Source organism: Aotus nancymaae, unplaced genomic scaffold (genome assembly GCF_030222135.1).
Source record: "Aotus nancymaae isolate 86718 unplaced genomic scaffold, 86718_ANA_hifiasm-v0.15.2.pri h1tg000051l, whole genome shotgun sequence".
NCBI lineage: Eukaryota > Metazoa > Chordata > Mammalia > Primates > Aotidae > Aotus > Aotus nancymaae.
The window spans coordinates 5,476,689-5,501,390 of record NW_026988465.1 but is presented as its reverse complement, the minus strand read 5'-3'; the positions used below and the strand labels follow the sequence as shown (position 1 = coordinate 5,501,390).

The 24,702-nt window shown below is 39.6% G+C and overlaps 1 protein-coding gene across 3 annotated transcripts in view; it reads left to right on the top strand.

Moving 5' to 3' along the window:
* The window catches only part of EEF1E1 (eukaryotic translation elongation factor 1 epsilon 1), a 30,020-nt gene extending 6,539 nt beyond the window's left edge, over window positions 1-23,481 (top strand). The window contains exons 3-4 of one of the 3 annotated variants that reach the window (XM_064362969.1): window positions 4,333-4,428; window positions 20,230-23,481. In XM_064362969.1, the coding sequence (XP_064219039.1) occupies window positions 4,333-4,428; window positions 20,230-20,313 (180 nt within the window). In that variant the 3' untranslated portion in view covers window positions 20,314-23,481. The other 2 variants (XM_012440290.2, XM_064362970.1) reach the window with 2 other exon arrangements.
* The last annotated feature ends 1,221 nt before the right edge of the window (window positions 23,482-24,702 follow it).

Here is a 24,702-nt window from a genome sequence, read left to right as displayed (position 1 = left end):
ATTTTATATATATTATATACTGTATTCTTTTTTTTTTTTTTTTTTGAGACAGAGTTTTGCTCTTGTTACCCAGGCTGGAGTGCAATGGCGCGATCTCGGCTCACTGCAACCTCCGCCTCCTGGGTTCAGGCAATTCTCCTGCCTCAGCCTCCTGAGTAGCTGGGATTACAGGCACGTGCCACCATATTATATACTGTATTCTTACAACAAAGTAAGCTAGAGAAAAGAATATTAAGAAGAAAATCATCAGGAAGAGAGAATACATTTAATATTCATTGACTGGAAGTGGATTGTCATATAGGTCTTTGTCCTTATAGTCTTCACTTCACATTGAGTAGGCTGAGGAGGAGGAAGAAGAGCAAGGATTTGTCTTAACTATATTGGGTGGCAGAGGCAGAAGAAAATTTGTGTTTTAAGTGGACTTGTGCAGTTCCAGCCTGTGTTGTTCAAGGGTTAACTGTAATCTTACTATAATTTAAATCATCTATCCCTGGGTAGTTACTAGACTGTTGCTAAATATTAGAGCACATTCCCATTTGTTTCCTTAGGCTGTTTTTTTTTTTTGAGACAGAATCTTGCTCTGCCACCGAGGCTGCAACCTCTGCCTCCCAGGTTCAAGTGATTCTCCTATCTCAGCCTCCCAAGTACGTGGGATTACAGGTGTATGCCACCATGCTCATCTAATTTTTTTTTTTTTGTATTTTTAGTAGAGACAGGGTTTCACCATGTTGACCAGGCTTGTCTCGAACTCCTGACCTCAAGTGATCTGCCTGCCTTGGCCTCCCAAAGTGTTGGGATTACAGGAGTGAGGCTAAATTCCTACAAAAGAAACAGCTAGGCTAAAAGCTGTATATTTTTAAAGCTATGTTGCTCATTTGCCCTCTAGAAAAGCACATTATTACAGTATTGTAGCATGTGAGAGTGGCCTCTTCCACAAAACTAACATGGTACTACCTCTTTCTCCTTCACTACCCCATTTTAATTACCAAAACAAAAAAATTTAAAAAATATTTGCTTGAGACCGGGCATGGTGGCCCACACCTGAAATCCCAGCACTTTGGGAGGCTGAGGTGGGCAGTTCACTTGAGGTTAGGGGTTAAAGACCAGCCTGGCCAACATGGTGAAACTTCATCTCTACTGAAAACAAAAATTAGCTGGGTGTGATGGCAACCACCTGTAGTCCCAGCTATTCAGGAACTGAGGCAGGAGAATTGCTTGAACCCAGGAGGCGGAGGTTGCAGTGAGCCAAGGTCACACTACTGCACTCCAGCCTGGGCAACAGAGCAAGACTCTTATCTCAAAAAAAAAAAAGTGCTTATTTTTTTTCATAAAATTATTAATGTGTCATTTTCATAATGCTTATTAGCCATTTTACTATTTTTTAAAATTTATTTACATATATTCTTTGTGTTTATACTGGGCTATATAGTTTTTTATTATTTATTTTTAAAGCTCTTGTTCCTAGGATATTATGAAAGGGTTTAATTATTTGTCAAAGTTGCATTTCAGTGCTAAAACCACAATACCGCATTTAAATGCCTCAAATAAGGTAGTATATAATTTCAAAAAGCAGGCATTGCAAAGCACTAACATTTGTTGAGTCTAGATGGAGGATATATAGTTGTTTATTTTACTGCTTTTTCAACTTTTTTATATTGTTAGAAAGTTTAATAGATAGGAGAAAAAAGAAAAATCAGGTGGAATTGTGTGGGGAAATATTTTAACAAGTTTGACAATAGCATCAGAGAGAGTTGTAAAAAAAAAAAAAAGGAAATGAACGTCAGACATAATAAGTTCTCACCTGTGAATATTTTGAATGTATGAAATTCTCTTTTAGTGGGAAAATTTTTTATATCATGAACCCAGAAAATATTACCTAATCATAGTTTATAAAAACTATATTTTTAAGAGTCTTTATCAGTAAAACATGTATATAGATTATGTTTTGGGAGAAAATGCACAAAACTGTTATTGTTTCAGGTCTTTAAATACTTCTTGAAATTAAATGAAGATGTATTTATTTTATTTGAAATTCAATGAAGATATTTTATTTCTTATTCTTTCCCAAAGTTGATTTCTCTGAAGATATTTGGAGAGAAACCGTATCCATTCAACAGATTACCATAAAATTTAAGTGGTAGTCCCTAATATACCAATATATTCTACCCTTTCCACCCAAATTTTATTTCGATTCTTTCACACCTGTCTCCTCATTTGTGTCCGTATTCCTTTATGTTCTCATCTGTACCACCTTTAAGGGCCCATATTCATGTACCTTTTTGAAAATGACTGTCTTTAAATGAAAATCATAAGAGAAAATATGTTCACTCTTCATTAAGTGGAAGTGGATCATCATAAAAGTCTTTTTCCTCATTATCTTCATGTTCAGCGTGTATCATGTTAACTTTGTGTGCAAACTCAGAGGTTAAATTCAGTCCTGTAAAAATTTTTTATTGATTGCTAAACCACTATATTTCACAAACATTTTTTATTGACTGCTGAACTACTATATTCCAGACACTTTGGGATGTTGCTATGGTTTGAATGTTTCTCTCCCCACCACCAAATTTATGTGTTAAAATTCTAACCCCCAAAGTGATGGAGTTAGGAGGTGGGGTCTTTAGGGGTGATTAGGTCCTGGAGGCAAAGCTATCATTAATGGAATTAGTGCCCTAATAAAAGGCCTGAGAGAGACCTCACCCCTTCCACCAAGTGAAAAGACAGCTGCCTGTGAACCAGGAAGCAAGCCTTTACTAGACACTGAATCTGCCATCACATTCATCTTAGACTTCCAGCCTCCAGAACTGTGAGGAATAAATTTCTTTTGTTTACAAGCCACTCCATCTAGACAGATGTGATTTGAGAATCAAAACAAAAATGCCCTTTCTATAGTTTAAAGAATTCTTCTAGAATAAATGCTGTTGATCACTGGACAGTGTTTTATATCTAGTCTTTAGAGGAGCTTCAAAGACTATCTAATAATAGTTCATATAACTTATTTACAAAACCTTCCTCTAAAGGTTTTATGAATGTGTTGTTTCTCTTAATTGACTATAATTCAAAAGTAAAAATAGATAAATTGGACTACATCAAAATTAAAAATTTCTGAACACAAAGGAGACAACAGAGTGAAAAGGCAACCCACAGAGTGGGAGAAAATATTTGTAAATCATATGTCTGATAAGGGTTAATATTCAGAATATGTAAAGAACTCCCACAACTCAGCAACAAAAACTCAATATCCTGACTTAAAAAGTGGCAAAGGACTTTAGTATACATTTAGCCAAACAAGATATACCAGTAGCCAGCAAGCATATGAAAAGATGCTGGAATCACTAATCATGAGGGAAGTGTAGATCACATTTAAAATGAGATATTTCACACCCATTAAGATGACTGCTACCAAAAAAGTCCCACAGAGTAACGTGTTGGTGAGGATGTGAAGAAATTGTAACCCTTGTGCATCGTTGATGGTAATGTAAAATGTGCAACTGCTATGAAAAACAGAATAGCACTTCCTCAAGAAATTAGTAGAATTACCATATGGTTCAGGAATTTTTACATGTAGGTATATACCCAAAAGAATTCAAAGCATGGTTTCGAAGAAATGTTTGTATGCTCCTGTTACAGAAGCATTACTCGCAGTAGCCAAGAGGTGGAAACAATCATGTCATTGACAAAGGAATGGATAAAGAAAATGTGATCTATACATACAGTGGAATATTATGCAACCCTGAAAAGGAAGGAAATTCTTAAAGGTCCTACATGTTACGTGGAGGAACTTTATAAAACAAGCCAGTCACAAAAGTACATACATTCTATGATTGCTCTTATACGAGGTATCTAAAGTAGTCACATTCATTGATACAAGGTAGAATGGTGGTTGCCAGGACCTAGAGGGAAGGGAAAATGGGCAAATTATTGTTTCATGGATATAGAATTTCTTAGAATTCTCTAAAGAGATTGAAATTGTTGGGGAATTTTTTATATTTTAATGGAAAAAAGCAGTGTAACTAATGAGCGTGAGTAACAAAATCTTTCCAAAAACAAGAAGCTTGACTTTAAAATGATCATAGACAGCACTTTGAATATCATTTTCAAATGTTTTCTTGTTTCTGTAAGACTAGTGATGTTTAGCCTGTTTTTTAAAAATGAGGTAACTGGCATATGATTTGTGATTTTGAATGAATATTAATATCAAAGAGTAAATTTATTTAATGGCAATATTTTGTTTTCTAGTAGCCTTCTAAATGTTTTAAGTCATGATATGATACTTAACTTTTTTATTACTGATTTTTACATTAATACGTATCTGTTTTTTCTTTTTTCTAGGATCTTAATTCATATCTTGAAGATAAAGTCTACCTTACAGGATATAACTTTACCTTAGCAGATATCCTATTGTACTATGGACTTCATCGCTTTATAGTGAGTATTTGAATAGTTACTGGCGTTTTTTTCTGTAGTGTTCAGAATTATTTTTTAAAATTTATCTTGAATTTAAATCAGATTTGCATTTTCAGCTTATTAAATAAAAATGAAAGGAATTACTTTATACAAGGTGCCTATGTAAAAACTCCTTTGACATGTCCAGTTAACATAGTTGCTTCGTTTTCCTTGACCTTGATTTTATTCCTCTGCTTCTGCTCTTCAGCAGTGACTTCTCCAACCACTCTTTAGACTTTGTCATCATCCCCTGGGCCCCATATTCCTACCATTCCACCTCTAGATCTTAAATTAACCACTTGTGATGGTTAATACTGAGTGTCAACTTGATTGTATGGAAGATACAAACTATTAATCCTGGGTGTATCTGTGAGGGTGTTGCCAAAGGAGATTAACATTTGAATAAGTGGGCTGGGGAAGGCAGACCCATCCTTAATCTGAATGGTCACCATCTAATCAGCTGCCAGCAAATATAAAGCAGGCCGAAAAACATGAACAGGTTAGACTAGCTTAGCCCCCCAGCCTACATCTTTCTCCCATGCTGGATGCTTCCTCCCCTCGAACATCAGATTCCAAGTTCTTCAATTTTGGAACTCGGACTGGCTCTCCTTGCTCCTCAGCCTGCAGATGTCCTGTTGTGGGACCTTGTGATCATGTGAGTTAATACTTTAAATAAACTCCCCTTTATATGTATATATTCCATATATATATACATTCCATATATATTCCATTAATTCTGTTTCTCTAGAGAACCCTGACAAATACACCCTTATCTTAGCTCTTTTAATCTCTTAGTGTCTAATTTCTATCTGATGTAATTTGACTCCTCTTTTCCAAATCTGTATGCTTTCTTCCTCACCTAACCTAGACACCCTTTTGTGTAACTTCAGCTACATCCTCTTAGTATCTTCAGCTCCTTTGCTTTACCCTACAGTCACCACCTTTTCCCTGTAAGTTCCTGGTTCTTGGCCAGCCCAAATAAATGTCTTCATTCTTAGATGCAAGATCCAAGCTGAGGTCTACTGGAGACATCACAACACTCTAGATTATTGCCACTAAAAATGTTTACTATCCAGTTGCAGCTGGGCTCTCATACTGGATCAGCTCTTTTTTTTTTTTTTTTCTCCCAGGGATATTTCCAGACCTTTACCACCTTCCTTAAGCCCTGACCCTCTACCTCCTCCTTTATCTTCAGTCCTTATCACCGAGCCTTCCTCCATCATTCAGCTAGAAAATGGAGGCTGTTCATTTGAATCCCTTCATCTTCCAGCCTGCCTGACTGTGCATCCTTGTCCATCTTGTCTCCTTTTCCTGGTCTCAGCCTTGCAGTTTTCCTAGGCCAATCCATTTGTATTAGTTCATTTTCATGCTGCTGAAAAAGACATAACCCAAGACTGGGTAATTTATACAGGAAAAAGGGTTTAATGAACTTAGAGTTCCACGTGGCTGGGGAAGCCTCACAATCATGGTGGAAGGCAAGGAAGAGCAAGTCACGTCTTACATGGGTGGCAGCAGTCAAAGAGAGAGGGCTTGTGCAGGGGAAGTTCCACTTACAAAACCATCAGATCGCGTGAGACTCTCACAAGAACAGCACAGGGAAGACCTGCTCCCATTACTCACTTAGCTCCCACCAGGTTCTCCCATAACTTGTGAGAATTGTGGGAGTTAAAATTCAAGATGAGGTTTGGGTTGGTGCACAGCCAAACCATATCATCATTCATCTGGCCTCTTAACCTCAGTCTCCTCTCCACTTCCTGCCCCGTTTCTGGATACTGCTCCAGATCATATTTTCTTTCTTTTTTCTTCAGTCTTGCCCACTACCTACGTAGTGGGTCTCTTTATTTTAAATTTGATCATGAACAATGACGTGATATTCGCAATGTTCTTGGCATTGTTCTTTATGTTGTATAAATGTTGACTCATTTAATCCTAATAACAGCCGTATAGGATAGGCACTAATATTATCAGCCCCATTTTACAGATGAGATAACTGAGGCATAGAGAGGTCAAATGTTTTCTTTGAGATTGCCCAAGTAACTGGTGGAACAGGGTCCAGAAACCAGACACTTAGGCCCCAGAATGTGTGCTTTCTTACACCATCTCTCTGCCTAAAAGCTTGGCTCAACTCCCCATCGCCCCGATACCTATCTTCTCCCTGTGGAAAAAAAAGACCTCATGCGTTTTTGTGCATTGTGCACCTCATGCATCCAGTCAGTCACATCCTGATTTCCAGCTCCTGAATGCCTCGCACATGTATCTTTTCCTATAATCTTGATGACTTGCCCAAGTTACAGTATTTAGAATTTTTGTTCACCTAAAGAGGATTGACTATAAGAGATGAGATTGGTGGCCACTGGAGCAGTCTTTCTCATGACTGTGTCTTTTTCTTTCTCAAAATAATTAACTCAGCCGGTTGCAGTGACTCATGCCCACAATCCCAGCACCTTGGGAGGTCGAGGCAGGTGGATCATCCGAGATCAAGAGTTTGAGACCAGCCTGGCCAACATGGCAAAACCCTGTCTCTACTAAAAATACAAAAATTAGCCGGGCACAGTGGCTCACACCCGTAATCCCAGCATTTTGGGAGGCCGAGGCGGGTGGATCACCTGAGGTCAGGAGTTCGAGACCAGCCTGACCAACATAGTGAAACCCTGCCTCTACTAATAATACAAAAATTAGCCAGGTGTAGTGGCTCACACCTGTAATCCCAGGACTTTGGGAGGCCAAAGTGGGTAGATCACCTGAGGTCAGGAGTTCGAGACCAGCCTGGCCGACATGATGAAACCCCCTCTCTACTAAAAGTACAAAAATTAGCCAGGTGTGGTGGTGGGGTGGGCACCTATAATCCCAGCTACTTGGGAGGCTGAGGCGGGAGAATTGCTTGAACCCAGGAGGTGGAGGTTGCAGTCAGCAGAGATCCCACCACTGTACTCCAGCCTGGGCTACAAGAGCGAAACTCTCAATTCGCCTGATTTCTGCCTCCCTTGCTATCCTCCTTCCTGTCAGTGTCTCAGCCACAACATATGTCCCAGAGCCTGCTGGATGCTGGGCTCTTTCTACCCAGTGTCCTTGCATTGCTCTTCTCTTTTGTTTCCTGGTCCCAGCCCTTCCCTTCCTCCCCACTTCATTTGCATTTCCAAGGTGTCTCTCAGTTCCCACTCATTCCTCAGTTGAATCCCTGTCAGACCCCTAAACCATATTGAGGTCCTTCTTCCTCTGTGTGTGTGTTTGTACCTCATATACACCTCAGGTCTAGCTTATTTCACTCTTACTGTAATTCTTTGAAAATCTGTCTCTCTAAATTATAAGCTGCTTGAATCAGTGATTGCAGTAACACATATTTGTAACACCATTGTCTGAGGTAATTCCTGGCATGTGTATATAGTCACCCCTCCATAAACACAGAATACATTTTTAAATGTATTTCTCTGTGCTTTTCAAGGAGTTTCCTCTATATTTTCTCATCGTACCTCATCACTAAGAAGGAAACAGGGCCAGTGTTACTAGGCTCCTTTTACAGAGAAGGAAACTAATGCTTAGGAAGCTTGAGTGGTTTAAAGGCACAGAGCTCAGTTTTTGGAAGGGCCATGACAAATTAGATCTGACTGAAGTGTCTTAATGTATGGGGAAACTCTTTGTATTATACACTGTAAAATACCATAATTATTGAGGCCTGCGCAAGCCCCAACCTGTCCATGGTTTGGGGCTGCTATCTGCCTCATAAAGCAAAGTGGAGGGTTTGTCTTTTGGAAAAACAAAGTCGTTTTCTCCTCTGAAAAAGCCTCCTACATAGTTGGCTTTGCCATTTGCCAGGAATAGGAGGGCACAGATTGAGGCCTCATGAGTCTGGGTTTTCATTTGAGGTTGAAAAGAGAAGACAGGGATTGTAACCAGAAAATTCAAAATGCAATGCAGTTCCCTCCAGAACTCCTGGGCTTCATGACAGCCATAGAAGTGGATTCCTTTTATTTCCCCCTCACCCTCCAAACATACTGTAATAATGCATGATTCAGTTACTAGTCCCCTACTCAAGCTATAATCCCTCAGTTTGAATTTACTTGACTTTATTATGATTTATTCCTCAAAGATCCCTCAGTGATTATGTTAAATTCTGTAACATTATTTTAATGGCTTAGAATGATCCTTAATGTAGTGTAAAACTATAGGTTTTAAATGACTTACTGAGAGCCCACTGTGTATGCCCACTGTACTATACTTGAGAGGGAGACAACAGAAGAATAAAACTATTTTCAGGGCCATGTTAATCTTATTGAAGAAAGACTTTTACATGAAAGCAATTAATGAAGTAGAGAAAATGGAATCGGTGCCAATCTCTGGTCGGAATATTATGTTATTGATGAATGAGGCAGATAAGTAGAATATAGAACATAAAATTGCTTGAAAAATAGCTGAAGATTTGGATGTCCTTGGCTATCTAAGGGAATTTTCATTGTTTTGGAAAGTTTATGATAAATTTAATTACAAATATTCTTTGTACGTAGGGTGACCACATGATTTCTCATCCAAAACACTCGACTGTGAAAGGAGGCCTGTTAAAAATTATAATGGGACAACAGGAGTGAGGTTGAATGAATGTTCCCCATACTTACAAAGAATATGACTCAATTGACACATAATCAGCGACCAGAGAGGATTTTCTTATTCCTGTTCATCCCCTCTTGGCTTTTAGCACACTGCCTTGTGCAGCTAAATGCTTATTGAGATTAGCAATATTTAAGGCTGGGCATGATGACTCATGCCTGTAATCCCAGCACTTTAGGAGGCTGAGGCAGGTGGATAGCTTGAGCCAAGGAGTTCAAAAGACCAGCCTGGGCAACAGGGCAAAACCGATCTCTATTCAAAAAAAAAAAATTAACCAGGCATGGTAGCTCTGCGCCTGTGGTCTCAGCTACTTGGGGGAATGAGGTGGGAGGATCACCTGAGCTCAGGGAGGTCGAGGCCACAGTGAGTCATGATTGTACCACTGCCTTCCAGCCTCGGCAACAGAGTGAGACCCTGTCTTAAAAAAAAAATTAACTAAATAAAGGCAATATTTAACAACTGGTAACCTATTTATAGTTCCTATTTCAGATTGTTTATCTTTGTAGTAAAAGTGTAATAAAGTAATTTTATTTAAATGTGAAGAAAGTTTATTGGAGCTGAAATACATTGATTACCAGCCTTTTTTTATTTCATTCTAGGTTCAATGTATTTTAGTAGCTTTTTGAATTTAAAATGATGATGAGGCACAACTTACCTCATTTCAAAATGAAAAAGCCTCCAAGGTAAAGAGGACTTGGCTGCTAAGGCATCTAAGCATCTCTCTCCTGATGGCAAACCTACACAGTCTTTGAACTTGGGGGAGTCTGTACTTGATATTAGTGAGACTATGCTATGTGAGCATGGCTACCCAACAGGGCCCCAAGAATAACTTATATCTGAAAACCACAATAACAAACTTGTTGGCTTTTAAATATATATAGATTTAAATGTGACATATGTTTTGACATTTAATTTTTTAAGCTTTATATTAGGAAAAATGTCATCAGTCATTCTCTGATGACAGCCAGCAAGCTAGTGAATGTCTGTTCAGACCCACAAGATCTGGCTTGCTGTAGCATCAAGCTGTCATTAAGAAGGAGAGTATTTTTCCATCTAATAATAAAAAAAAAAGATGATACTGAAGTGTAACTCATAAATCAAGTGTGTAATTACATTTTCCTTTCCTCTAGCTTATGCAGGGTGTGCAGTAGGGAAAGGAAATACTCTGAAAAGCAGGGAACTTGTTTGGAATTTCTTTGCCAGCAGAATGGACAAGGTCATAATCCTATAATGCAAAATATTCATAGCACTAGCTGCAAAGTTGTTTAATTATGAGCCAAAGTGCCCTACAGGGCACTTGGTTTTTAGGCAGGAAAGAAGTGTTGAATTCAGTTCTTCACATTAAAGTTAGGGTTACATTAACAATATTGAGCATTCTATATGTGTTTACATTTTCTATTTTGGAATATATGTCCTCTTTATATATAGTGACTAGGATGTTATGATTAAAGATATTATTATTATCTTTTTCAAAGTGAAATTTAATAGACTGATATGTAAATCACTGTTGACCACCCCTTTGGGTTTCTGTCATGAGTCAAAGTATCTTTCCCACTCTAGTCCAAGTGCAGACAAAGTAAGCAGAGAAATAAACACCTTCTCAAGGAACAGGCCTCACAGACTAAAACCTACACAATGGCAGAATTGCACTGTGGTGTTAAATGACATACCTGTTAAGTTGAGTACAAATAAACACAGATGTGGAATAAATGATTTCTAGGTATTAAATTAAAGCAGGCTGGGTGTGAGGTCCAGATCGGCCACCTGCTGATACTGACCAAGTCCTTGTGCTTTGTTTGCTTTGGCAGTATTATTTGTTTTTGCCCTCCTGCATTCCTTCATTTGTTTGTTCACATTATTCAATACGGAATGTGTAATCAGCACAGTGTACAAAATAGCAGTCAAGGAACCTTCGAGTCATCAGATAATCCCACTGTATTTTGTTTCATTGTGAGCCCAATTTTAGTCATGGCTGAGTTATTCTAAGATCTGATCTATCTTAACTCCCTTTGAGGAATATTATGTTGCCCTTCCTTTGTTATACTGCCTGTTAGTGTGGCTGTTTATTGTAACACCAGTGACTCACTGCTTTCTTAAAGTGATTTCGCTAGTAGATAAGTCATCCCTGTGAACAGACTGTTACTCAAGATTATTAAAATCCTTTGTAGTATTATGTGCTGCTTGACTGTAAGATTGTTATCAACTGAAATACTTTTGTTCTGAAGCTTGGAGCACCATTGGATGTACGTGGTTCTTTTATAAGGAAAGGAAAAATAAAAGAAATAGCTGCAAAATAGTCCAGGCACACTGGCCCTCAACAACGTCCCAAAGGCGGCAGCGTGGTGCCAGTTGGAAAGGTAGCAAAGCAGCGTGTCACCGTGATCTGGAACAGGCCACTTAAAGTGTTTTTCACATGACTTCATGGAAAATTAGCGATTCAGAATATTATCTGCTTGGCTTTAAAGTTCAAAGTCATGATAGAGTGCCAATAAGAATTAAAAGGAATTATTAGGTAGAAAGAGCCAAGCACCACTATAGACACACTGGCATGCAGACCGTCATGAAGCAGGAAATGGCAACTAGAACAATTGCATTGTTTCCTCTTGTAAGAAAGGAAAAAGAACTTTAGCTAGAAAGGGATGTGGAAAACCAGTGTTGTAAGTGAAATAGTCCAGGGGATTCCATCAGAAATGTTTTTAAAATCTGTAAATTTGGTGAGGGAAGAAATCTGTTCATTTCTTTGTTTACAGTAAGTTTATATAGGGAATGTCTTCCAAAAAAGTAGGAGAGTTAACAAGTCAAGGTCATTCATAATTATTTCAGGCTCAAAGAACAAGTTCCAAAGTTTAAACTGTAAAAAGAAGTGAAAGTGGTAACCTCATCCTTTTCTAAAAAGCTCTGTGTGTTTCTGGCAAAAGTTTCCTGAGGGAAAATGAATAACTGTACATTCTCTAAAATAGATAATCTAAAAATACTGTAAAATGGATCATCTAGTTAAAAATTATTGGAATAGGGGGCTGGGCATGGTGGTTCACACCTGTAATCCCAGCACTTTGGGAGGCTGAGGCAGGTGGATCATTTGAAGCCAGGAGTTCCAGACCATCCTGGCTAACACGGTGAAACCCTGTCTCTACTAAAAATACAAAAAATTAGCCAGACGTGGTGGTTATAGTCCTATAGTGCCTATAGTCCCAGCTACTCAGGAGGCTGAGGCAGGAGAATCACTTGAACCCAAGAAGTGGTAAATTAGGAAATAATTAGGAATAAATTTGGAAATGCAAGAAGCTTTAGGAGCTCCTGGAATAAAAACTATTTTGTACTGTGGGTCTTTTGATGATCTGACACTGGAGACTCCAAATGTAAAATGTTTAAATTGGAGAATATTTGTTTTGCTGCGTTCTGTATGTTGTTGTTGTTATTGTTTTAAATAATAGGCCTGTGAGCAGCATATACTAGTCCTCTGTGACAGCAAATGCTGTTCTGAAATGTAAGTATCACACATAACATTGCCCTTTTTACCTAGTTTAAAATCTGGGTGAACAACTTAAACATAAACAAGCATTAAAACTCTACTGTTTGGAAATGCTTTACCAAATGGCTAAGTGGAGAATTATCTAAAATGAAAGAGCTATGAAAGGACTAAAATTATAAGAAGGAGGTCAGATTTGAATCATGTATTTCAGCAGCTGACATGAAATCAAGTTGGAGTAAAACTTATTGTTACATCTGTTTGCTTTAACTATTAGCAAAGAGGTTTGTTGAGGTTGATTTTGAATTTTATTCATTTATTCATTTTTGGTAAGAAAACTCCCATTTCTTGTTAGATTTGCAGCTGTGTTTATTACTGGTTGAGCTTTTAATAAATCATACATTTTCTTTTGAAGTCCTTGGTGAAGTTTACATATGGTAGAGATCTAGAAAAAGAACGAATGCTCTTTTACAAAATATTTTTTAAATATAGACTGATGCCCAATTTATTCCACAAATGATTAAGTGCTGCCTATGAAAACACATCAGACAGGTGGATGCTCCTTTCAGTTTGAATCCACCAGTTAGCCTAATGTAATTCTTTACATGTGAAACCATGAATTTTCATAATAAAAATTAAACTTTTACATTAAGACATTCTTGACCAGTTTTCTTGACTAATGTGTTATTTATAAGTAGATACAACCTTACACACCTGAAACCAGATGAATGTGTTTTTATAATTTGCTAGCGCAGCTTGCATATAAGACTTAAGTGTGAATCACTAAAACCTGAAACTTAAATTTTTATGAAACAGAAGCAGTGAAGATTCTCCCTGCTAACAACTTAAATAAACTGAGCCAACAAATATGAGTCCAAATCAACATTTATTGAGAAAATACTGCCTGCTTTTTAATTTTATTGTTAATATCCTTTTGTATTCTCTAATAATTATTGCACATAGAGTGATTTGTCCTTCACCTTTGGTGATCTGGTAACTTAGCAGAATGTTTGCCTGCAGAACAAGTATGCTGTAAATTCTGAAAGCAAAGTGTAAGGCCGGTGCCTCCTTGGGAGCCGAATGGACACGCCCTTCTCTCTCCGCGCCTAAAAACTACGTCATCATTCTGAGCGCATTGCTCAGCATTTGCCCTCTCCACACGGGCTCCCCGTTGCCCATTTCCGCATTCCAGTCTCAGCCCTGCACCCGCCAGAAATTTTGAAAAGGCCCGCCAAGAACCTGCCCTATGGTAGTTCCCCCGTACGTCCTCGGCCAGCCCCTCGTCCGTGCTCACTCCCTTCACACCCAATGGAAATGCCCCCGCTTTGTTCACCTCACCCGTCCCCAGTCTTTTAATACCCAATAGAACTACCTTGTCTTTGTTTCCCCCATAGTCAATCAGCTACTTCTACTCCCTATAAGACCCCACGCCCCAAGAAGAGAAGCGCGACTTCTCCGGCCCCTCCTGTCGGACCGTAGAACCTCGCCCAGGAGCTGATTAAATTTCTTTATTCCAATAACTGGCCTCAGTTGCCTCATTTAAATCTCAGTTGCTTCATTCAAACCTTACACAAAGGATACTCATCTCACTAAAAGTGTCTCCCAACAAGCAGGCCGCTGGTGGGTTTCTACCACTTGTGGGGTGACTGAGTTATTTCTTTCTGCAAACACTCCTGTCAGTGTTAAAGAGACCTGCACTATCTGTTAAGTAAATGTGACGTATGAGAAGGAACTACACTACTCATACGGGGGTCATGTCTGCAAGTTACTGCTCTACTGGTTTCTCTTTACCTGGTAACAGTAATTCCAAAATTTATCTTAGAGGAAAGTCTTTGAGTCACCCACTTTGGAATTTGAGCCCAGCAAAATGATAAGCACCTGCAGTTTGTGATACATCTCTCTCTAACCAAATCTCTGAGCATTCTTGGAGGTTGATAGCAAATTGGATAACTGCTACATCCACCAAAAGACTGAGTTGAGCTTTATTGCAAACAGAATTATGAAGATCTGTTCTCATGCATTTACTCAGCTTCCTTCATCTGAGTTATACACCACTAGAAATAGCCTCTCCTTATATTAAGGAATAGTCACTTGAAATGGATCATTTCCTTTTTTTAGGTTTACTAAAACATACCAGAAAAAGAACTGTTTCTTAATCTGTCTTTTTCCGGTAAAGTAAAAAACAACTTATTTGACCTCCAAATCCTCAATTAATGTAAATTTTACATTTGTTGAAAACTTGATGTTTCGCAGGAAGCACATCTGGTTTTGACTGAACATAAAAACATTAAACATGGATAACTTTTACAAGTGGCTGAAACTTTTACTCCCATCTGAATACGTTGGCTTTTGAGAACTCTTGGGGAATGTTGTTGTTGTTTTTCAACTTCTATCTCCTTCTTAAGTGATATTAATAGTTGTGCTTTTGTAACATCTGTGTTGTGTGTGTATGTTTTTAATCTCTACTTAGGTTGACCTGACAGTTCAAGAAAAGGAGAAATATCTTAATGTGTCTCGCTGGTTTTGTCACATTCAGCATTATCCAGGCATCAGGCAACATCTGTCTAGTGTTGTCTTCATCAAGAACAGACTATATACTAATTCCCACTAGAAGCTGTCCATGCCATACAGAAGATCTATTAAAAATGTTTTAAATGGAAATTGCATTCTGGACCACAGGACTAATGTAAATTAATATACAGTCATTCATTATTTGTTGAAGTTGATAGAATTTTTAAAGTGTAAACTCGTGTCTGAATGTTTTATTTGTTCTTTAGTTGAAGTTTTGCAATTTTTATGTCACAATTCAACTATTTAACAAGCTGAGATCAAGTTTTAAATTAACCTTGTTTTTATTAGATGAAATTTATTTCAATAAAAGTTGCAAATCAGGGGTTTAATCTTAAAAATCCGGTGGTCCTTTCAATGGTTGACATATTTGGCTATTTAAAAACCTCTCTTTCATATTCTGAAATTCATATTCCCCTTACGGATATTTATGGTAGTTTGTTAAGAACTGTGATAAATTGTGCCAAGGAAACAGAAAGGGAAGACAGATGGATTTGTTTTTAAATATTTATGTGAGCTAGTAAATGTGGTTGAAAAAATAATTTTTGGTTGTTTCTTTCTTTCTGTAGTCAGTGTTCATTGGGGTGAAACTAACTACTGAACTTCACTAGGGGAACTGGAGTAAGATACATTCCTCTTGAGTTAATGTTTCTTTTTTGTTGTTGGGCTTATTGGCATATGCAGTGGCCAAAAAGAGATGGGAAAGTCTTACTGTCCCACTAATTGTTCGGATTTTTAATTTACTTGATTTTTCTAAACTGAAAGCCAGTTCTCATGGAAAGACTGCTGTTAAAGTTCTGTGTGAAGAACAGAGGCACTTTATAAAAGATCGATGTATTTTATAACTCTTGCTCCTTGAATAAATAATCAGTTATTGAGAGCTAAAGACCTTATCTTTACAAATAATGAGAAAAATGGGGTCTTTGGCACCTTTCCCGTTTAATGCTACTTAATGTTCTGGTGTTGATGCTGAATGTGACCAGTGGACAGTTCAGAGTTTTAGTGGAAAAGGCAGATACTTGGGAAATATACAGTTGGGTACTTTTGTTTTTTTTGAGATGGAGTAGTGCCCTTTTGCCAGACTGGAGTACAGTGGCGCGATCTTGGCTCACTGCAACCTCTGCCCCCCAGGTTCAAGCGATTCTCCTGTCTCAGCTTCCAAGTAGCTGAGACTATAGGCATGTGCCACCACGTCCAGCTAATTTTTTTTTTTTTTTTTTTTTTTTTGTATTTTTAGTAGAGACATGGTTTCACCATGTTGGCCAGGATGATCTCAATCTCTTGACCTTGTGATCTGCCTGCCTTGCCCTCCCAAAGTGCTAGGATTACGGGGGTGAGCCACTGCGCCCAGCCTGGAGTCCTGTTTTTATCACGTAGTAGCTGCGTGACTTTAAACAAAGCAGTTAACCATATTTTCTTAATCTCCAAAAATAAAAATCAAGATAACTCTAAATTAGGAAGATTAAAGTAGACAACATGAAGAAAAAAGCCTAACATGTAGCTCCTGGCCATCGTAAGGTTAGTTTCCTTTCTCTTCTCCAGGCAAATCATGATTTTTTTGTTTATAACAAAATGAGGATTGTAACAGGCCCCCATTTTTGCCTTTCATGTTACCGAGTCAGGAGACTTAACAGGCCAAGTGTGTGAGCACAGGCTCACCTTGTTTTACTGCATCTTTTAACACATTGAAGGTTTGTGGCAACCCTGCTTCAGGCAAGTCTGTTGGCACCATTTTTCCATCAGCTGGTGCTTGCTTCATGTCTCTGTGTCACATTTTGGTACTTCTCACATTATTTTGAATTTTTTTCATTACTATAATCTGTTACAGTGATCTGTGATTGTGATCTTTGTTACTATTGTTATTTTTGGGGTGCCACAAACTACGCCTATATAAGACTTCAGACTTAATAGATGGTGTGTGTGTTCTGACTGCTCCACTGACCAGCTGTTCCCCATTTCTTTCCTTTTCCTTGGGTTTTCCTCTTCCTGGAGACACAAGAGTATTGAAATTAGGCCACTTAATAACCCTACAGTAGCCCCTAAGTGCTTAGGTGAAAAGAAGAGTTGTATGTCTCTCTAGAAATGATTAAGCTTCTTGAGGAAGGCAGGTCAAAACCAAAACAGGCTGAAAGCTAGGCCTCTTGCACTAAACAGCCAACTTGGGAATGCAAAGGAAGACTTTTAAGGAAATTAGAAGTGCTAGCTGGGCGTGGTGGCGCATGCCTATAATCCCAGCACTTTGAGATGCTGAGGTGGATGGATCACTTGAGCCCAGGAATTCAAGACCAGCTTGGGAAACATGGCAAAACTCCGCCTCTACAAAAATTAGCCAGGCATAGTGGAGTGCCTGTAGTCCCAGCTAGTCAGGAAGCTGAGGTGGGAGGATCACCTGAGCCTGGGAGGTCAAGGTTGCAGTGAGGCGTGATTGTGCCACTGCGCTCCAGCCTGGGCAACAGAGGGAGACCCTGTCTCAAAATACATTAATATGTAAAAGTGCTACTCCAGTGAACACACAGATGATAGGAAAGTGAAACAGCCTTATTGCTAAGAGGGAGAAAGTTTAAGTGGTCTGGATAGAAGATGAAACCAGCCACGACATTCTCTTAAGCCAAAGCCTAACCCAGAGGAAGGCCCTAACTCTTCAATTCTGTGAAGGTTAAGAGAGGTGAGGAAGCTGCAGAAGAAAGTTTTGAAATCAAGCCAGCAGAGGTTGGTTCATGAGATTTAAGGAAAAACACCATCTCCGTAACATGCAAGTACAAGGTGAAGCCGCAAGTGCTAGACTGCAAGATCTAGCTAAGATCATTGGTGATGGTGGCTGCACCAAACAACAGATTTTCAATGTATATGAAACAGCCTGCTGTTAGCAGAAGATGCCATGTAGGACTTTCATGGCTGGAGAGGAGAAGTCAACACCTGGAAGTCAGAGCTTCAAAGGATGAGCTGACTTTCTTATTAGGGACTAGTGACTTGAAGTTGAAGTCACTATTAGGCAGCTGGTGAAGCCAGTGCTCATGTATCATTCCAAAAATCCTAGGGTCCTTAAGAATTATGCTAAATCTGGCCAGGTGCAGTGGCTCATGCCTGTAATCCCAGCACTGGCAGGCTGAGGTGGGCAGATGGATCACTTAAGGTCAGGAGTTCTAGACCAGCCTGGCCAACATGGTGAAACTCTGTCTCTACTAAAAATACAAAAATTAGCTGGGTGAGGTGGCAGGTGCCTGTAATCCCAGCTACTCAGGAGGCGGAGGCAGGGGAATCACTTGAACCCAGGGGCGGAGGTTGCAGTGAGCCGAGATCGCGCCACTGCACTCAAGCATGGGTGACACGAGATTCCGTCTCAAAAAAAAAAAATTATGCTACATCTACTCTGCCTGTGCTTTATAAAAGGAACTACAAAGCCTGGATGACGGCACATCTGTTTACAGTATGGTTTACTGAAGCCCACTGTTGAGACCTACTGCTCAGAAACAGACTTCTCTCAAAATGTTACTGTTCAATGACAACGCACCTGGTTACCCTAGAGCTCTGATGGAGTCGAAATGGAGATTAACACATTGTTTTCCTGCCTGCTAACACAGGTTATTGTTGTCTTAAGAAATTACCACAGCCACCCCAGCCTTCAGCAACCACCACCCTGATCGCCATGGAGGCAAAACCCTCCATGTTTTGAGTTGACTTCCGAAAGGCTCGGGATCATTCCTGTAGTTTTTAGCAACAAGGTATTTTTTAGTTAAGGTGCATACATTGTAGTTTTAGACATAATGCTGTTGCACACTTAATAGACTCCAGTATAATATAAATGTAACTTCTGTGGACTGAGGAACTGAAAAATGTGTTCAACGCACTTTGTTGTGATACTCACATTTTTGTGGTGGTCTGGAAAGGAACTCAGTATCTTTCACATCTTGCTGTGTATTATAACAGATCAAGACAGTTTTGACATGATGTATTTCACAATTCATTGCCCTCAGGAGTATTTTTAGTGTTATGACATGCTCTTTAAATTAAAAACTATATGTTCAGAGACTACAGGGTTCAAATTAATTGTGGGAGTTGTTATGTATCTTACAGGGGCAGACCAAGTCTGTGTGCCCCTCATGCTAACCACTGGGCCTGCTATAAGCATGCAACATTATGTCTCACAGCTGCAAATTACGCCTAACCCCAACACTTCTGTCTTCTCTCCCCGCTCCCCCCGCTCCCCCGCGCCCTCAGTCAGCAGGAGGATTGAAGCAGGACAGATAGTGGCAATAGGAAATAGGCCACCCAGCATTCTCATCCCATTTCACTCTTTTCCTTCATCTTAAGTCAGCGGTGAGGAAAGGGCGGGAGGCCAGAGAGGGAAAACAACTCTTTGTCAATCGACCCCTTTTTCCACTTCTTCCTGTGTCTTACTCCTCTGATCCTTCAGTGTGCTAGGTAGTTCCTTATTGTGCAAAGCATTAATGGAACAAGCATTACTTGGTACCACCAAGTACCAGGACTTTCCACCAGTAACTTAGATCTTGGAGGATGAAGGGATGGTCAAAAGATAAAGACCTGGCTTCTGCAGCCAAGGGTTAGATAATATTCTCAGCATTCAGATCAAAATAATTCATTTCCTTGTAGAATTTCTACTGTGTTTCTTCTTGGGTCACTTCTGTCAGGCACTTGCCTGAAATGCGCTTTCCTTCTCACTTGATAACCTCTTCTGTATTCTACTTTGTCAATGTCTCCGTGGAAGTCAAGTCTGTCCCACCCCTGGCCTCTGATTCTGGCACTGGCATCATTGTACTGTTTTTGATTATCTGTTTCTTCTGCCAGACTTAGTAATTTCTTGAGAGTAAAGACTATATTTTCCCTTGTTTATCCAGCCATCAGAACAATCACTGGCACACCACAGTCAGTGCTCAAAATCTGTTAAAATAATGTACTGTTCTTTTAAGTTCCTTTTGAGCTAAGAAAAGTGTAAGTGTAAATTACACATATATGTTACAGGTACAGCTGTATACTGCAGAAAGACCTAATGACATCAAAGTGGATTGTTTTTCTCTCATATAAAAGAAGTTAGAAGATAGCCCACTTTTGGTGTGAAGCCTCCAGCTCCTGTTTCTGCTGCTCCATACTGAACTAGTGGCTTCCATTCTTTTTTTTTTTTTTAGATGGAGTCTTGCTCTGACACCCAGGCTGGAGTGCAGTGGCATGATCTCTGCTTACCACAACCTCTACCTCTTGAGTTCAAGTGATTCTCCTGCCTCAGCCTCCAGAGTAGCTGGAATTACAGGCATGCACCACCACACCTGGCTAATTTTATGTATTTTTAGTAGAGACGGGGTTTCACCATGTTGGCCAGGCTGTTCTCAAACTCCTAACCTTGTGATCCACCTTGGCCTCCCAAAGTGCTGGGATTATAGGCGTGAGCCACTGCGCCCGGCCTCCATTCTTAAGTTCAACATATGGTCCAATGTTAACATCAGAGCTCAAGACATCAAGTCTCATTAAGACCTGAAGAAAGGAAGAGGGGAGCAGCAAAAGCTCCTCTCTCTCAACCTTCTCAGTTCCCCTGAAGGCCCTTTCCTGTAAGCCCTGTTCAGCTGTATCTATTTATAGCTTTGGCCACTCCAGCTGGGAGGAGGCCAGATGTGTAGTCCTTCAGAGGGCAAACAGAATAAAGCTCTGCTCTGTCAATGAGAAAAGAAGGAAAAGGGATACTGCATAGGCAACTAGCTTGTCTCTGCCACAGTGAGTAACGCTGAAATGGGAAAATGCCTTCTGAGTGCCAGTTGATCAGTTATGTAAGATCTTTTGTTAATAAACTGCTGACATTCCATGGATCATCAATTTGCAAAGAATTAGGATATAATAAAATTTCCACTGACCACTTGACATTTCCTGACAATTTAATTTTAGTGATTCAGAAGCTAATTTTCGGATCCTGTTGTATGGAGAGTTATCATGAAGATCTGTTAAAGCTTTCTAAAAGATCTGTTAAAGCTTTTAATAACAACAATAATAGCTAACACTTATTGAGCATTTAGTGTATATCAGGCACTATTCTAAGTGCTTGATGTGAATTCACTTCTTTATTATCCCCTTTTGCAGATAAGGAAGCTGAGGCACAGAGAGGTAGGGAACTAGTCCAACATCATACAATCACTAGGCAAGGGACTGAGATTCAAACACATATATCTGGCTCAAGCTTAACCAATAAACTGCTTTACATTGGGTGCCCGTAAAATTCTGCTTAGTTAACTGTGGAATCAGTTTTAACCAACCTGGAAAAAAGCTGCACTAGATATGAGATAAAATAAATGGGTACATAACTTCAAGAATAAATGAAATGGTTGCACAACTCTGGGAATATACTGAAAACCTCTAACTTGCACACTTTAAATGGTGAATGTTGTAATACATGGAATATCATTCAATAAAGCAACTGGCAGGGGATGGGGGGAGCAGTGAAGTCGAGCACACTAGCCTCACCATGTATTAATTATGAGACCTTGCTCAAGTCACTGCACATGGAATTCCTCATATGAAATAGGGGTAAACATGACTGATCTCATTTAATTTGCAGTGAGAATGTATAAAAGTTACCCAGCACTGTGCCTAATATGTAGAAAGTTACAAGTAAAGGATAAACTGCTATGGAAGATTGTAAAATTATAAAGCCAAACTATTAAGACTTTTCCCACCTGCCAGTCATCCCTGATGTACCAACCTGCTTAACGTGAGCCTATCTGAGATCAAAATGGTGGCAGAGCATCTTGAGATTTTGATAAAACACGAATTGACATACTTACCAGTTTAAAAGTCTCTGATTCTCACATCTTTCAAGCTGTTGGAAAAAAAGGACCATGCTGTCTTTCTTATTTTGTTTCTAATAGATCAATGAGCCAGATGCAGTGGCTCACACCTGTAATCCCATTGCTTTGGGAGGCTGAAGCAAGAGGATCACTTGAGCCCAGGATATGAGATTACAGTGAGCTATGCTTGTGCCACTGGATCCCAGCCTGGGCAACAGAGTGAGACCCCATCCCTTAAAAAAAGAAAGATTGATGAGATCTGTCTAAAAGAGAGTGCAGCTATCTTTGTGCAAGCTCTTCCTTCCAAAAAGTGAAAGCCCCTTTCCAAGGCTTTTCTTTCTGTAATTCCCAGGCTACAGCACTGACTAGTCAATGATAACCCGAATATTACTTAGGTCATACTGTGTAACAGATGCTCTGCTAGACCCTGCAGATAAGACAGTAACATCCCTGCCCTCATAAAGTTTACAATCCAATGGTCTGTGAACACATTCCTGAAACAGGATATAGAGAGCACTCTTTCGGAGGCTGCCAGCCACTCAGCATTCTTTGAAAGTAAATAATTAGATATCATGTACTGAGTATTTAATACGTTCTGAGCTCTGTACTGGGAATTTTACAACATTAATATGATCTCATGTTAATTTAGGAGCTAGAGAGGAGGCAGAGACTAATCCACATGCTAACCACCGCCTCGGTTAGACCATGTCTGAAATGGAACTGTATAATTTCAAGGTTGGAAGACAATCTGCTGCCATGTCGTTCACTGGATTTGATTCAACTGCCCTGATTAGATACATGTCCCTATTCCATGTGTAACCTTCAGGAACAGACCAAAAAGTCCAAGTAGGGAAGAATCATTCTAGAGTCAAACATCCATGAATTTTTTCATTAATTAGAATAAAAACTAGTTTTGAAACAAATAGAAATTACAGAATGAGAACAATATCAAACAACCACAACAATGCTTGTGTTTATACCCAAGCATCCAAGAGACCGTGACATATTTTGTGTAGTTGTGTGGTTGTGAGTCTCTTCCCAAGCAACTACTGTCACAATATGGTCGAAAACGTGAGAGAGCTTCGAGAATGACATAATCATCCATCCATGACCTGACTTCCCAGTTAAACACCCCATCTCCCACCCCCAGTTCAGCAATAAGATTATTCACTAAGTTTTTAATAGATATACAGGAATTCTCATGTTTACTCCCAGTTACACCTTGATCTTCCATTGACCCCACCCAATTATACCTGAACTCACAGTCAACAACCGTCAGTAATAGGCACATTAGATCTCCCACAGGGATGAAGAAGGGAGGAAGGGAGGAGTAGAATGGATGTGAACAATCGCCAACTGCCAGTGCATCACACTGTCAGTGTCACCTTAAATATGTAATTTATGGCTGGGCATGGTGGCTCACACCTGTAATCCCAGCACTTTGGGAGGCCAAGGCAGGCGGATCACGAAGTCAAGAGATCGAGACCATCCTGGCCAATATGATGAAACCCTGTCTCTACTAAAAATACAAAAATTAGCTGGGCGTGGTGGCATGCACCTGTAGTCCCAGCTACTTGGGAGGCTGAGGCAGGATAATTGCTTGAACCCGGGAGGCGGAGGTTGCAGTGAGCCGAGATCATGCCATTGCACTCCAGCCTGGCACCTGGCGACAGAGTGAGACTCTGTCACACAAAAAAAGAAAAGAAAAAGAAAAAGAAAAAATTAGCCAGGCATGGTGGCGCCCACCTGTAGTCCTAGCTACTCTGGAGGCTGAGGCAGGAGACTCACTTGAACCCAGGAGGCAGAGGTTGCAGTGAACCGAGATCGCGCCACTGCACTCCAGCCTGGGCAACAAGAGCAAAACTCCATCTTAAAAAAAAAAAGTAATTTATGAGCGCCCCGCTGGAATTCTGTCCAGAATAGCTTCAAGATATGTTGATAAAAATTTAAGCAGATACACTGTTAGGACGGAAAAGAATTCTTTTATCATCAGGTCCATGTATATCACACTCAAAGATAAAATACACTATTTGACATGTGGTCAAATTAGAATTATTGTGAACTATAGCTTTTTTCATTTATTTTTTTTCTAACATTTGACTTAATTCCTTTTTAAAAAGTCAGATGGTACATGAACTTTAATATTAATCTAGCTTTGGCAGGGATGTGGTAGTTTAATGGATTAGAGTATTTAGCTTTTTACCCCAGAGAGCAATATTTCTTCTTTCTCTCTATAATTAGATAATCTGCTCCTACCCATTACCAGGGCACTAAATTTCAAATTCTCCATACACCTGAGCAGGCTGCTACATATCTGGCCATCTTAATTTTAGTCTTGATTTATTGAAGCTGAATTACATTCCTAACTCTTCCTGGAGCACTGGGTGAATTTTATTGCAAAAGCAATGGGGAGAAAGTTACCGTCATATATCTCTCTTGCTGGGCAGAGCTTTTAGATACGCAAGGGGCTCCATATCCCACTGCTCTGTGTCTTGGATGCTGGATTTATAACACTGTGAAGCCCAGCTCTAGGGTTACATACAGGCATATCAGAGATAAGATGGGGAATTTGATTCTGCAATAATGATTACTTGTTGCTGGCGCCCACATTCCTGCAGGCTTTGCCTTTATTCCCAATACTGCCAGCAAATAAAACTAATTCCAACTGCTACCTAATCTAGCAAAACTCACCTTTCACTTAAGGAAGGGAGGCCAAAAGAAGGCAAGTGGGAAGGCAGGAGAATTTGAGATGCTGGCCATTTTTGCTGTTGTCTCAAGGATTTCTGCTTCCATTATCATGATTCCTTTAGGAATATTTTAATCTTTTAA